Here is a 13,583-nt window from a genome sequence, read left to right as displayed (position 1 = left end):
TTCTTTCTTTATTTTTAAAGATTGTATTTATTTATTCATGACAGAGACAGAAAGAGAGGCAGAGACATAGAGGGAGAAGTAGGCTCCCTGCGAGGAGCCCAATGCAGGACTTGATTCCCGGACCTCAGGATCACAAGCCATGCCAAAGGTAGATGCTCAACCACTGAGCCACCCAGGCATCCCTAGGCTCCTGGTTTCAGTGATGTATCATACTTACCTCAGATGCCACCACTGGCGACACTGGGGGACAAGTATTCAGGACCCCTTTGTACTATTTTTGTTACTTCTTGTGAGTCTATCCTTACCTAAAAATTAAAAAAAAAATTCCAGCAGCCAATCAGATTTACCAATACCACCAGTAAATCATTTTCTCTTAATTTGTAAAACATCCTTTATTAAGTTGTGAAATGTGTATGGGCGTTTTAGAGCTGTGGTTAACACTTAATTTGGGAAAAATTGACATCGTTCAGTAAGTGGTCTTCTTGTCTAGGGACATGGAGTATCCTATTTATTCAGACTGTATTTTATTTCCTCATAAAACATGTAGTTTCATCCAGGTTGTTCATGGTTGTAATTCATAGATTCAGGTTCTCCCTGTTACTAAGGATGAGTCTTTTCTCCATGCGTATTCTTTGACTAGCTTGTGCGGTTATATGTCACCAAATAGAATCCCCACACCCCTTAAATACATGAAATTCTTTTAAGTTGGGAAAATGCTTTTCATTCTGCAATTAGAGACAATGTTTAACAGGCTTTAACACATTCCTTTAACCTGCTCTTGGCAAGGGTATGGTCAGTTATTTACTGTAACATGGATCTGAGTGGGTGGCTGTGTTCTCCATCCAAGTGACCCGGGGGTGTGGGCAGGGGCAGCCTTTCTAAAGAAACATGAAGCTCTGTTCTTTTTTTTTTTTTTTAAATTTTTATTTATTTATGATAGTCACAGAGAGAGAGAGAGAGGCAGAGACATAGGCAGAGGGAGAAGCAGGCTCCATGCACCGGGAGCCCGACGTGGGATTCGATCCCGGGTCTCCAGGATCACGCCCTGGGCCAAAGGCAGGAGCCAAACTGCTGCACCACCCAGGGATCCCTGAAGCTCTGTTCTTAACATTAACTCCATTTTGTTGAATTCTCTTTCTTTGAAAACTGTAGAGGTGCTGTGTTTTGGGGGACACATGGTATGCTACCTAGGGTGTCTTAGGCACAACCAGGCTGGGACAAATGGGGGTGTGCAGTCCAGAGAGCCATCTGAGTTGGCCATGGACTGACTGCTCTGTCCCCTGGGGCCGTGAGGCTTGGGTGGTCACTCAAGAGGTCAAGAAGGCCTCCCTCTGGGTGAACTCCAGGTTTGAAACCCATCAGAAATGGAAAATGTACTGTTAACCCCCTTCTAGACCAATCTTATGAAATCCGACTGCTGGAGAATCGGAAGTTGGGAGACTTTCAAGATCTGAACACAAAATATGTCAAGGCAAGGCTGTGGGGCCACCCTCCCTCCCCAGGAGGTCTTGGGGTCTGAGGGGTCTGGGCTTGCTGGTGGTGGGGGTCAGGAGTGCCTGGGCGGTTTGGGGAGAGCCCTGGAGTGGGAGGGGTTCCTGGTCCCTGGAGCATGTTGTCCAGGTGGTTGAGGGCAAGCTGGCAGTGCTAAGAGCTGGAGGGGCGTGGGCTGATGGAGTGGGCTCTGGGCTGGATGAACTCAGGTTTGAGCCTGGCTTTGCCACTTACTGAATCTTCCTGAGCTTTCAGTTGGCTCATTGGCACAAAAAGATATATAGGTTAGCTGTGTATGTAAAGCACTTAGTAATTCTGGAAAAGGGGGATAGTCCTCATTCTCACTGTCCTATGATTGGGGTTCTGAGGGGGAAGAAGCCTGCAGAGCTTGAGAGCTGGGAAGGAAGGCTCTGGAAGGAGAGGTCTTAGTCTTGAAAGGTGGGAGATTTTCCCCGGTGGGAAGTTCTCTTGGGTCCTTGTCAGCCCCACACTTAGCTGTCTCCTACTGGCTTCTCCTCCCTAGAGCATCATCCAGGTGGTTTTCCACGACCGCCGACTGCAGTACACAGAGCACCAGCGGCTGGAGGGATGGCAGCGGAGCCGGCCCGGACACCGAATCCTGGACATTGGTGAGTCTGCTGGGCCACGCGGGGCCCAAGGGCACTCCAAGTTCATTGGGAACCCCAAGAACATTGGGGTTCTTCTTGGAGCTGTCGGATGCATGCCTCTCTAGGACACTTTAGTGTACCCTTGCCTCAGGTAAAACACTGTGCGAGCTGGCACCAGGCCTGCCCTCAGGGATTTCTAACTCAGAGCTCTGCCATCAGGGATTTCAGGGAAAGCATTGCAGAAGGCCCTGCCCTAAAGGATTCTGATCTGTGACGAAGGGAAGCATGGGCATCACAGGGATGGGCAACAGAAATTGAGTTTTGAGGTCTTAGGCGCTGATCCATAGTCTTTTACCTGTAACTCTGGGAGCCAGGTGTGTCTTGGAATTTAGAAGTTTTAGAATGGCAACAGGGTGTGTCGATCCCTAGCTCCAGGTAATGCCTCTGGCAGGCCATCCAGTACACTAATATTTCTGCAGCAGGGTAAAATGTCCGTTCACCCCAAAATGGGACAAAGAACTCCGAATAGCTTTGTGGCAGTTCACGTTGGGCTTTCTGCCAAATGAGTTATGCAAAACTTAGTTTTCAGAACTTTCGGCATTTCAAATTGTGGTTAAGGAATTTGGACCTGTAATGAGAGTCCTTCCGTAAGCCTCTGGGAGTGACTGACAATTGCACTTTTGTGTATGTGTATGTGTGTGCAGATATTCCACCGTCTGTTGGTATCTTGGACCCCAGGGCCAGCCCAACACAGCTGAACGCAGTCGAATTTTTGTGGGACCCTTCAAAGAGAGCCACTGCATTCATTCAGGTAAGTGGGAGGGAGGGTGTTCTTGGGGAAGCCAGAGTTTTGGGGCCTGCATGCATGTCGTTCCTCAAAACAGTCCACCTGCAGGGCCCAACGGGCTCCTGTTCTATGTTGCGGGGATGTACGTTGAAGGGGAGGAGGCTACAGGAGTGTGGCTCAGTCGTGGAGCTAGTTGGTCCCCAGAGCTAGGAAAGGACGTGGCATGTTGTAGAATACTGTGTGGGTTTTGCTTAACAATATGTAAGCTTGTTACAAAATAAGTGTGCCCTCGCGTATATAATAGGTAATAAATTTTTTTCCATGATAGTTTCTATGATTAAATTAATTGTTTCATGATCAAGCACCTGGCATGGGTCCAGGAGCCTGGCAGGGCCGCCGTGTTTCTGGGCTGACACGCACTCTCTCGTTCTCTCTCTATGTCCCTTTCTGAACCTCTTAGTTTTTTCACTTGTCTTATAAATCAGATAATGAACATAAAGTCATTATTGCAGTGCCTGGTCCATAGTAATTGCTCAGTAAAAGTTAGTGATCTTTTTTTTAACATGATTATAATATTCTTACTGTACTTTAAAGTTATTATAATACTACTGTATTAGCACAATAATATATATTATTGGAGTATTTATAGTATTCTGATAATAAATATGTTACCCAGTGCCTTTTTCTGTAGCACATACTTACGTAGAAACATGGAAATGGCTCCAACTTTCTGCTCCTGCTCCTGGCCTGGCCCGAGCAACTCGGACACGCACCAGGCGGGGATCCCTGCTATGCAGTCTGTGGGATCTGCCAGGGGAGAGGAGGGAGTGAGGGTCCGTGGGCCTGAGCGATGGCGAGGACGTAGCTGGTCAGGCAGGGCCTCTGAGGTCGAGGGACAAAGGGGAGAGTGTGTGCCCTTTATAACAGGGGAAGGTGGAGGGGACAGAGAGGGCATTACCCTGGTGGAGTGTGCGTGGGGAGTGGGGAGGCCGAGGCAGCTATGGACCTGATGGTGCGGGATGGAAACCTCCATTTGGTGAGGGGCCCTTGGGGAGTCCAGGGCCTGTCCCCACTACTCTTCTTGGCTCTGGCCCACATTTCCCCTTCTAGGTGCACTGCATCAGCACGGAGTTCACCCCCAGGAAGCACGGGGGTACAGGAGTGCCTTTCCGAGTGCAGATCGATACATTTAAGCAGAATGAGAATGGGGAGTACACAGAACACTGGCACTCAGCCAGCTGCCAGATCAAGGTGTTTAAGGTAGGACGTCCTTGCCACGTTCCACCTGTGGCCGCCGAATCCACGGGTCCCTGCCTGTGCTGGACAGTGACAGCAGTGCATTGACCTTTGGGATTCCTGCTGGAGGCCCAGCAGGGAACTCGGCGTCCTGTTGGCTTGGGGCTTCTACCTGGACCCCTGAGGAGCATGAGCCACGCGCCCTGGGGTGACGGGCCTGCCCACTTCGGGTGTCCTTTGGTGTGGGGCACCTTCTGTCCTCCGTCATCACAGATGGCTGTGCCCAGCTCTGCCTTGTAAGACTGTCTGGATTTTCACGTTTTCAGGTTTTCCTTATCTTCCCCAGCACTTTGTAGTTGGCCACAGATTCTGTAGTTGCCGGTTTGATTCTCCTTAAAAATCAAGTCAGGACACCCCGTCCCGCGCAGGAGGCCCGGCCACAGACGTTCCCATGGAGGGCCCAAGGCCCTCTCTCCCTCTGCAGTAACCTCCTGTTGGAGAAAGAAACATGTTTGGAGGAACCGCCTCTCTTTTCCTTTCTTGCCCAGCCCCTGCCTATTAACTACTTTCCTCTGTCTGGACCCATACTTCTGAAAGATATTGGCGGCCAATGATGCAACTCAGGGTCCTGCATGGCCTGCGGAGTTGCAGGGTCGCAGCAGAGCCTGTGGCATCCACAAGGGTGAGGGAGGGGCGGGCCCCGGCTCAGTTAGTGATGCTGCCCTAGGTGGGAAGGTACTGGTTGTGGTGGGATCACGCGATTGTCTTTCGTGCTAGAGCGCCAGCACCCTTCAGAAACCTGCTTCAGGACGGCGATGCCTTGAAATCCAACCTGGGATATTGGTTTCCTGTTGCTGCTGTAACGAATGGCTACACGTTTAGTGGCTTCAAGCCACATGCACTTACTACCTTTCAGGCCCCGGGGTCAGAAGTCTGATGGTCTCACTGGACTAAAGTCAAGCGTTGAGGAGGAGGGCTGCATTCTTTTCTGGAGGCTCCCTCTCCTTCTCTTTGCTGCCTTCTAGAGGCCTCTGCATTCCTCAGGCCACATCCACTTGTCCTAGGAGCTAGCAAGAGTGGCTGGGCTCTTCTCTGGTCACATCGCCCCAGCCTCCTCTCCTCCCTCCCTTGTCCACTTTTACGGACGCTGTGATTGTGCTGGACCCCCTGGGATGACTCAGGATAATCTTCCTGTTTCCACATCACACTGCTAGCAATCCTAATTCCACCTGCAGCTTTACTTCCTTTGCCTTGTGAAGTGACAGCCTCGGGTTCTGGGGATTAGGATGTGGCCGTGTTTGAGGAGCCCCTGTGCAGCGGGCACCATGGCCTGTGGTCTTAGGTGCTGTCTGCTACAGGGTCTCGTGGGTATGATTTCCCGTGGACAGCCCCACAGCTGTGTGGCCGGATGTCTTTGCCTGTTCCTGGTCACACCTCTGTCCTCATCGTATACAGACCACATCTGTGGTCCTCGGGTCCAGTGGCACCCTGTGGATATCTGGGGCTCAGATGCAGACCAGCAGCAGGAGGGAGGGATAGTGTCTGTATGACGCCCCCTGCCCCACCCTGCAGAGTGCCTTGGCTTTCCCAGGACCCCCTGCCAGCTCCCCTTTCTACACCTCGAGGAAGCAGCTCAGGGGTGAGGACTCTGCTCACCAGGCTCCTGGACCGTACACTAGCTATCTCTGAGGAGTTGGTCTGGAAGCTGCCTTGTCTGAGTGACCCAAGGAAGGATTTGGCATCTCCTGCAGGGGTGCATGGGCCCCTGTCACCTGAAACTGGCTTCTTGAATGCCTGAGGATGTGTGGGCACCCCACGCACCCAGCCCTGTCACAGAGGCAGTTCAAGCAGGTGTGCGCAAGCTCCGGGTGGAGTCTGGCTAACCTGGCTGTCATTTTTCCCCCAGTCACCCCCATCACTAGAAGCCTCCCACTTGTTGGAGCCAGGCCCTGGGGCTGTATGGGGGTGTCGGGGCCTCTGACAGGACAGGCAAGACCCCTCTCTGACCAGCCAGCTCTCCACAGGCCTAACCAGGCTGAGTGCCTGCCCCATATACAGGCTTGCCTCGTGGCTTCTAGAAGGGGAGGAAGAGCCTCTTGTTAGGGCTGGGAGGCAGGTGATGGGGTATGGATACTGTGCCTGGCTCCTTCTCTGGACACTGGATATGTCGTTCCTGTACCCAGAGGACCCCCTGCAAACCCGCCTCCATCAAATGTGGGTATCACATCACCCTGGGGGCTGTTTTCTAAAGTTCCCTTGATCTGGAAACCAAAAGTTGTGTGGCCTGAAGAAGGTGCATACTGGGATGAAAGTCCCTGAAGGTGACACTGAGCTTGAGGACAGGTGGTTTTCACTATCTGCGCACTGTGCACAGTCCGCTGCATGTGCGCTGAGACCATTCAGTTCTGGGGCTCGGGGCTGCTTGGAGTCTTAATTTCTGAAGCCACCAACCAGGCTGTGAACTCACAGGTGATAGTCACAGGATGTCCAGAGTATCCGCATGAGCAGGGCCACCATGGCCAGCCTGGTGGTGGTACATCCCTGGGCATTCTCTCTTGGATTCTTTGCCTGGTCAGTACTTGGTTCTACCTCGAGTTTTTTTTTTTTTTCCCAAGGCCCCAAGCAGCCAGAACAGGTTTCTCTCCATTCTTGACAAGTCACTTGTGCCTCAGTTTCCATACCTATAAATGAAAGAAATGGTAGTGCCTGTGAGACCTGGGCCCCTCTGCAAGTTGTTCACATTTGCTGGGCGCCCAGGATAGGCTCTGTGAGTTTGGAGGTCTTACCCTGTATGGGGCGTGCAAACAGGGAGCTGCAGATAATCCTGGGAGTTGGGAGGTCAGGAGGCCTTCGTGACACATCCAGGATTTCCCAGCATGCGGGTGCAGACCAGACTCCCAAACTCCCAGCAGCAGCTTTGACTTCTACTTTCTTTTGCCCTCCACCCGTAACTCAAGGAATGCACTGGGATTTGCTGTGGCAGCCAAGGGTTTTGTCTGTGGTAAAGATTGCTTCCAAGCATTTTCCCCTGAGTAACTGAGTGGCAGGACCCCGTAGCAGGCTGTGAGTTCCCTCAGGTGAGGAAGGGGAGGGGCTCCAGGAGGAGGATCATGTGCTTGACGCCTGGGAGGTGAGAGAGATGCCGACCTGTCCGGAGATCCCGCCTGGACTCCTGGGGCCTGGGGAGAGTGCTAGTCTTGGGACCTGTCTCTAAGTCCTGGGTCTTTCTCTGATAGCTGCCTCTGCCCACTTTGGACTAATTGGATCCCCTGTGCTCTGTACTTGTAGCGAAAGGGAGCTAACCGGAAACAGAAGACCGACTGGGAAAAGATGGAGAAAAGAACTGTCCAAGAAAAAGAGAAGTACCAGCCATCCTACGAGACCACCATTCTCACAGAGGTGAGCCGGCCTGGTGCCGGGGTGCGCCTCCTGGGGCCTTCTGCCCGGAGCAGGATGACTGTGTGCTCTTGGTTTAGGTTCTTGGGAAATTGCCCACCTTGGGTGAATGCTGCTTTGGAAATTGCCTATAAAATTGTGGCAGATTCCTGGGTCCGGAGCTGTGTTCACATGATAAGGCCAGGGGGCCAGGAAGGTGTTTTCAGAAATATCTTCCAGTTCTGTGCTGCCATTTGTACTTTCCAGAATCAGGTAATTTTTTTTTTAAATAAAGGTCCAAAATTCAAAAGGTAGAAGAGAGTGTATCTATACTAGAAAATGCCTCTCCCAAAACTGTCCTAGCCTCAAGCTGTCTCTTCCCAGGGCAGCTGGTATCTCTTGGGTCCCCATGTATCTGGCCTAGCTTTCTCTGCCGATGAAGCCAATTCATACATGGTTGCCCCACGCCCACTTTTTTTATACCAACAGTGTCCATAGACGTACTGTTCTGTAACTTGATTGCTTTATTTAATAGCCTGTCTTGGAGTCTGTTCTCCATCTGTTCATAAAGAGCTTTCTAGTTCTTTACCCAGGGTGTGGTCTTCGTTGTATAGATAGATGGCCTGCTGGTGGACATTTGGTGCTCTCGGGCTCTTGCCGTTTCACACATGGTGCAGGGAATGACCCTGTGCATGTGAAGTTCTGCATATGGTAGAAAGCTCTGCAGGCTTCATTCTCAGAGCAGGCTTACAGGTCGGGGGTGTTGACTACTTGCCGCTTTGTTGTTTGAGTAGAGACTGGAACTCGTCTCCTCCTAACCTGGACACTGACAGCACCTGCTCTAAACCTCCTTGTGTCCAGTGTACTTCTGAGACCCTCACTGTCACAGGCTCTTCTTCCCGCTGTCACTGGTCACTGCTGGTGCCACATCTTACTGGGGTCTGTTGTGTGTTTTTTTTTCTTTTTGACAATTTTATTTATTTATGAGAGACACAGAGAGGCAGAGACCTCGGCAGAGGGAGAAGCAGGCTCCATACAGGGAGCCCAACGTGGGACTCAGTCCCAGGACTCCGGGATCACGACTTGAGCCAAAGGCAGACACAACCACTGAGCCACCCAGGCACTCTTCTGTTGTATTTTTTAAGCAACTGTTCCCCAGTGTGTTCTGCAATCAGCCCAGCTAGTGGGCGTTCATTGAATAATTTGACTTGCTCAGAAGGCCCTCCACAGATGCAGGAGGCCCAGCCCCAGCTGCGGTAGAGTTAAGGCTGTGTTAAGGATGAGGCCCAGGGCACAGAGCATCTAAGAGAATAGTGGCCGGTCCTGGCTGTGTGTGTGTGTGTGTGTGTGTGTGTGTGTGTGTGTGTGTGTGTGTGTGGAGAGAGAGAGGAGAGAGAGAGAGAGAGAGAGAGAGAAGCCATATGCAGAAAGGTATTTGCAACAAGATACAGTATGGAAGGTAATTTTGCAGCGGCATAGACATGTTACCAGTGTTTTATCTGACACAGGATAATAGTGACCAGAGAGCCCTGGTGCAGGAAGAGCCTGTCTAACTCTCAGCAGCAAAGCAGTGCGAGGACCTGCATTTATGAATCAGAGCTCAGACCAGTTAGTTTTCCCCAGGCCCCAGCCCCCTCACGTGCGGGCCCTCCAGGGTGCCCTCCACGCTCCCACTGCCCTCTGCCTACGGACACCTTTCCCTTCCAGGCCGAGCCTCATCCTCTCTGCTCCTGACTCTCTTCTGTCTTCCCCCTGGTGGACGAGAGGTCCGAGGGTGCTTCAGACAGCGTCTGTCCACGCCCTTGTCAGAGCGTGGTACAGTTGGTCAAAACCCCCGCCTGGCCCATGACCTTGTAAGGTGACTGTCAGCTCCTCCTCCTCAGCTCCGGGATTTACCACCAAGAAATTCCAGCCCACATGCACAACCGAGTTAAATATTTACCAACCTGTGGTTCGGTGGGTGATAGTAAATCTTCAGGAATGCTTCGAATTGGCCCTCTCCAAAGTGTTGTCATCACAGGGAAGGGGAGAAATGAATACTTTGTCCCCTGGCTTCCCCAACAGGCAAAACCTGTACGTCTTTGCTTTCTTTGGGCGATTCTCTCCTATGTTCATCCTTGGCTTCTGCTCAAGAAGTTCCTTGAGGTCGAGGATCACATCCTCTGTGGTTTTTTTTTTTGTGTATCCCTTAGCTCCTAGCAGGACGGCTGATGCATAGTAAACACGCATCGACCGATGCCTGAGAGGGCTGGCTGCTCCTGGAATGTTTCAAGTAGTGCAGGTTTTAGTATTGAACTTTTTTGTTTTCAATTTATATTTAATTATTCATTTTAGGGGAGAGAGAAAGAGAGAGAGCAGAGGGACAAGCAGAGGGAGAGGGATAAGCAGACTCCCCGTTGAGCATGGAGCCTGATGCAAGGCTCAATCTCACGATCCTGAGATCACGACCTGAGCCAAAAACAGAAGTTGGATGCTTAAGTCACTGAGCCACACGGGCACCCCACTACTGAACCTCACGGATGATTTTTGTTTGGAAGTTATTTGTGTCCAGTGCTCCCTCCTTCATGCTTGTACACGCACTTGTCTACACCTGGTAAAACCTGCCTCTGGGCAGTTGGTCTGTTTTGTTAGTTCTCTTTTCTTAGGGACCCAGATGACCGACGATGTTTCTTTCTCTCGTTGGCTCAACACCTAGGAAGCCCACAGAGACACATGCCTGCCTTTGCTTGCTCTGGGAATGACTGAATTTTAGGTCCTCTCTGCCGCACTCAGTTTCTTGGGCATGGCCCTAGTACCCATGCTTCGCTGGCTCACGTGGGCCCTGGGAGGATGTGGGCTAAGTGTTGAGGGGTCAGGGCTTCCCGTGCTGGCCTTGATGGATGCTGGCATGGGAGGGATAGGAGCTGGGTCTGCAGCTCTGTGGCCTGAGTTGCTCCTGACCACCATGGCCCTCGAGTCACTACCGTCCTGTGCTCTTTCCACAGTGCTCCCCGTGGCCTGACATGGCCTACCAGGTGAACAGCGCCCCATCTCCAAGCTACAATGACTCTCCAAATAGCTTCGGCCTTGGTGAAGGGTATGTCTGTCCTCTTTCCCTGAGAGCCCCTGGAGTGATGATGGGTGTAGTCTCCTTTCTTGGTATTTGTGTCTTCCTCTCTTTGGTGCACTGGCATCGGTTTGGGCTTCGGGGTGGCACTTGTAATATTTGCACAGCTTTCTCTGCTCGGATGTGCTTCTGTAAACATCATCTGCTGGGGCAGCAGCGCAGAACCCACCTTCACACCCCAGATACCGCAGAAGCAGGTTGGCCTGCAGGTTGCCCTTCAGGGCAGAATGGCCTCCTAGGCAGATGGGGCCTAAGGAGGCAGCTGTTTAGGGGGCTCCAGTGACTGTGAGGGGCCATCCTAGCTCTTTCTGTGGTCCCTATGCACATTCTCTGGGTAGCATAGGACAGCTCAGGATGCTCCCTGCCCTAGGGTTCAGGGCTTGTAACAAGGAGCAGCCTCACACTTGGTCACCCAGCTCTGCAGATGCATGATGGGCCGCACTGACTCAAAGGTGACAGTAGCGTGGGGACTGGCAGGCATCGGTCCAACCTGTCCTAGGCTTTGCGGCACAGGAAGGGCTCACGGCACCACTGTGGTGGCCATGCATGTCCTGATCCTGTTGTGGACAGGCAGCAGGGAGACACCAGGCAGACCCAGCAGGTAGGCGTGGAACCTGTGGGCTCCTCACAGCCCGTGCTTGGCATACAGAGAAGCCACTGATGGGAGAGTGAGTGTCCATGAACTTGGTTTCACAAGGTGAGGAGGGGCCTCCTTGAGAATTGGGGTGGCATAGCCAAGGTGTCACAGATTCGGGTGGACCAAGTGTTAAGTCCCGCCTTTCTGGGGGTGAGTTCCTTAACCTCCCTCAGCCCCACTTTCTCCACTACCAAAGGAGTGAGGTTTCCATGCAGGGCCGGGGGTAGGGGTGGGTGTGCAAGGTGCCCGGCGCCTTACAGGCACTGGGCGAGGTGCATCTTGTTACCGATGACGTGTGAGGGTCAGCCCGGTGAGGGCCTTGCCTTTATTGTCACTGTGGTAAGGTACTCACAGAGTAAAACTTACCTCGTTATCGTGTTAAACGCAGAGAGAGACACCTACGTCCATTCACGTCATACCTGCCCCACTGTCTGTTGAGGAGGGTCATTTAAAAATGTATTTTTTCTTTTAATTGGAGAATCCAGGTGTTCAGGTCTGTGCCTTCCCCAGGAGTGAGCCCTGGAGGGAGGTCAGTGGGCCTCCAACTGTTAGAATGTTCTCGTGGATGGACTCCACACCGAGGCTGCTTGTTCCCTCCTCGAGGAGCCCACAGCCTTCTCCCATCTCCACAGAGGGGTGTTGGCTGCTGCTGTCTGGGCCCCACGTGGCCGTGTGGAGCTCCTGGGGCGGCCTGCCCTCCCCTAGGGCCAAGCTGTGGGGAAGCTCTGCCTGGGAAGGAATCAGATGAGAACAAATGCTGAGCTCAGAGTGGAGTGGTGATCATTGGCCATGCTGTGTTGCCACTGAGTCATGTCTGTCCTGAAGGGTTGGTCAGGGATTGGAGGGATTGTGCAGATGGTTCCCGCCTACATTTCTCGACCTGAGAAATTCTTGAGGCCCTGCTGTGTTTCCAAGTGCCATGCCTGAGGGGCGGGGGGAGCACCGGCTGGGTGAGGGGCCCGTACCCACGTCCCTGAAGGTGTCCCCACGTCTGATGACCTGTTCTTTTCCTTTGCAGGAACAGCTCTCCGACACACCCGGTGGAGACCCTGCCCCTGAGCAACGATGTAAGTGTCTGCAGCCGGGCTCTCTGGCTGCACATCCCTGGGCAGACCCGGCACGGTCGTTTCAGGACCCTTCCTCTCTCTCTGCCTGCAGCACCTGCTCCCATCAGCCTCCATCCAGGATGCCCAGCAGTGGCTCCACCGAAACAGGTTCTCACAGTTCTGTCAGCTGTTCACCAGTTTCTCAGGTGAGCATCTTTGTGTTGTTTTTCAAACCCACAGGGATCTTAAAAACATGTAACAAAGCCACTCGCTTTCAGGATTTGCCGCAGTGTCTGCAGGGCCGTGGTTTTGCCCTGGAGACCCGGTGTAGCGTGGGTCACTCACCTCTGCTGACCCTGTGCCAAGTGCTAAGATACGAAGTGCTACTGCTGGGAGTTTCCAGTCGAGAATGGCTTTCAGGAGACCATCTGGGTCCTGTGGGGGGTGCCCTCAACTGCCCGGGAAGAGGCCCTTTAGCCAGGGGGCCGGGGCATACTCCGCCTTCCCGGCACTTCTACCACAGTGCTGCCCATTGGTCACATTGTCTCTGGAGCCACGACCTTTGAGAAGGTGGTGAAGCCACAGGGGAGAAGGAGAAGCTGGTTCTTCCTTCTCTGAAAGGTTCTTCAAGCCCTTGCTGGTGGGGCTGTCACACAGAGTCCTGGAACCAGGGCTGTGGGGTGGAAGGGTATACTGAGCAATGAACTTTGCGACCAAGTCAAGTTAATCTAGGATGACAGGGAGTGATGTTTTGACCAGAACTAGGGCAGTGGCTGGCAAGGGCATCTGTGACAGTGGGAAGAATACCGCACATGGTCTTCTTTCAGCTCAGCTTTTGTAAGAACTTGTGTTGGGGGTGGCCAGTAGGAGGAGGGTCGGACAGGGACCCTGTCCTCCAGCAGTTTGCAGCTTTGAGTCCACACAGATGTGCGAACCACACAATTCCATGCAGTGTGACCCGTCACTTCCCGCCACGTCCCGTCAAGTCCCGTCCCTTCCCTTCCAGCAACGTCCCGTCCCGCCACGTCCCGTCCATTTCCGCCACGTCCCGTCCCATCCGTCCCCATCCCGCCCTGTCCCGTCCTGTCCCGTCCCGCCACGTCCCATCCCTCAACGTCCGTCCCGCCACGTCCCGTCCGTTCCCGCCACGTCCCGTCCCGTCACGTCCCGTCCCTTCCCGCCACGTCAAGTCCCGTGACGTCCCGTCACTTCCCGCCACGTCCCGTCTCGCCACGTCCCGTCATGTCCCATCCTTCGCCCACGTACTGTACCGCCACGTCCCGTCCCGCCACGTGCC

At 53.1% G+C, this 13,583-nt stretch overlaps 1 protein-coding gene across 1 annotated transcript; it reads left to right on the top strand.

Annotated features, from left to right (window-relative positions):
• Nucleotides 1-2,014: 2,014 nt before the first annotated feature.
• Nucleotides 2,015-12,904, top strand: LOC129498162 (transcription factor CP2-like protein 1; the record flags this gene model as incomplete). Its single annotated transcript, XM_055307737.1, has 8 exons — nt 2,015-2,120; nt 2,804-2,910; nt 3,997-4,146; nt 7,411-7,521; nt 10,482-10,573; nt 12,259-12,307; nt 12,399-12,492; nt 12,810-12,904. Coding segments are annotated over 8 exons (804 nt in total), but the record flags the coding sequence as incomplete, so codon positions are not given.
• Nucleotides 12,905-13,583: the final 679 nt, after the last annotated feature.

The sequence above is a fragment of the Nyctereutes procyonoides genome, unplaced genomic scaffold (genome assembly GCF_905146905.1).
Source record: "Nyctereutes procyonoides isolate TBG_1078 unplaced genomic scaffold, NYPRO_anot_genome, whole genome shotgun sequence".
Classification (NCBI taxonomy): Eukaryota; Metazoa; Chordata; class Mammalia; order Carnivora; family Canidae; genus Nyctereutes; species Nyctereutes procyonoides.
Note: the sequence above shows the minus strand (reverse complement) of the source record. Positions and strands in the feature narration are given on the sequence as shown.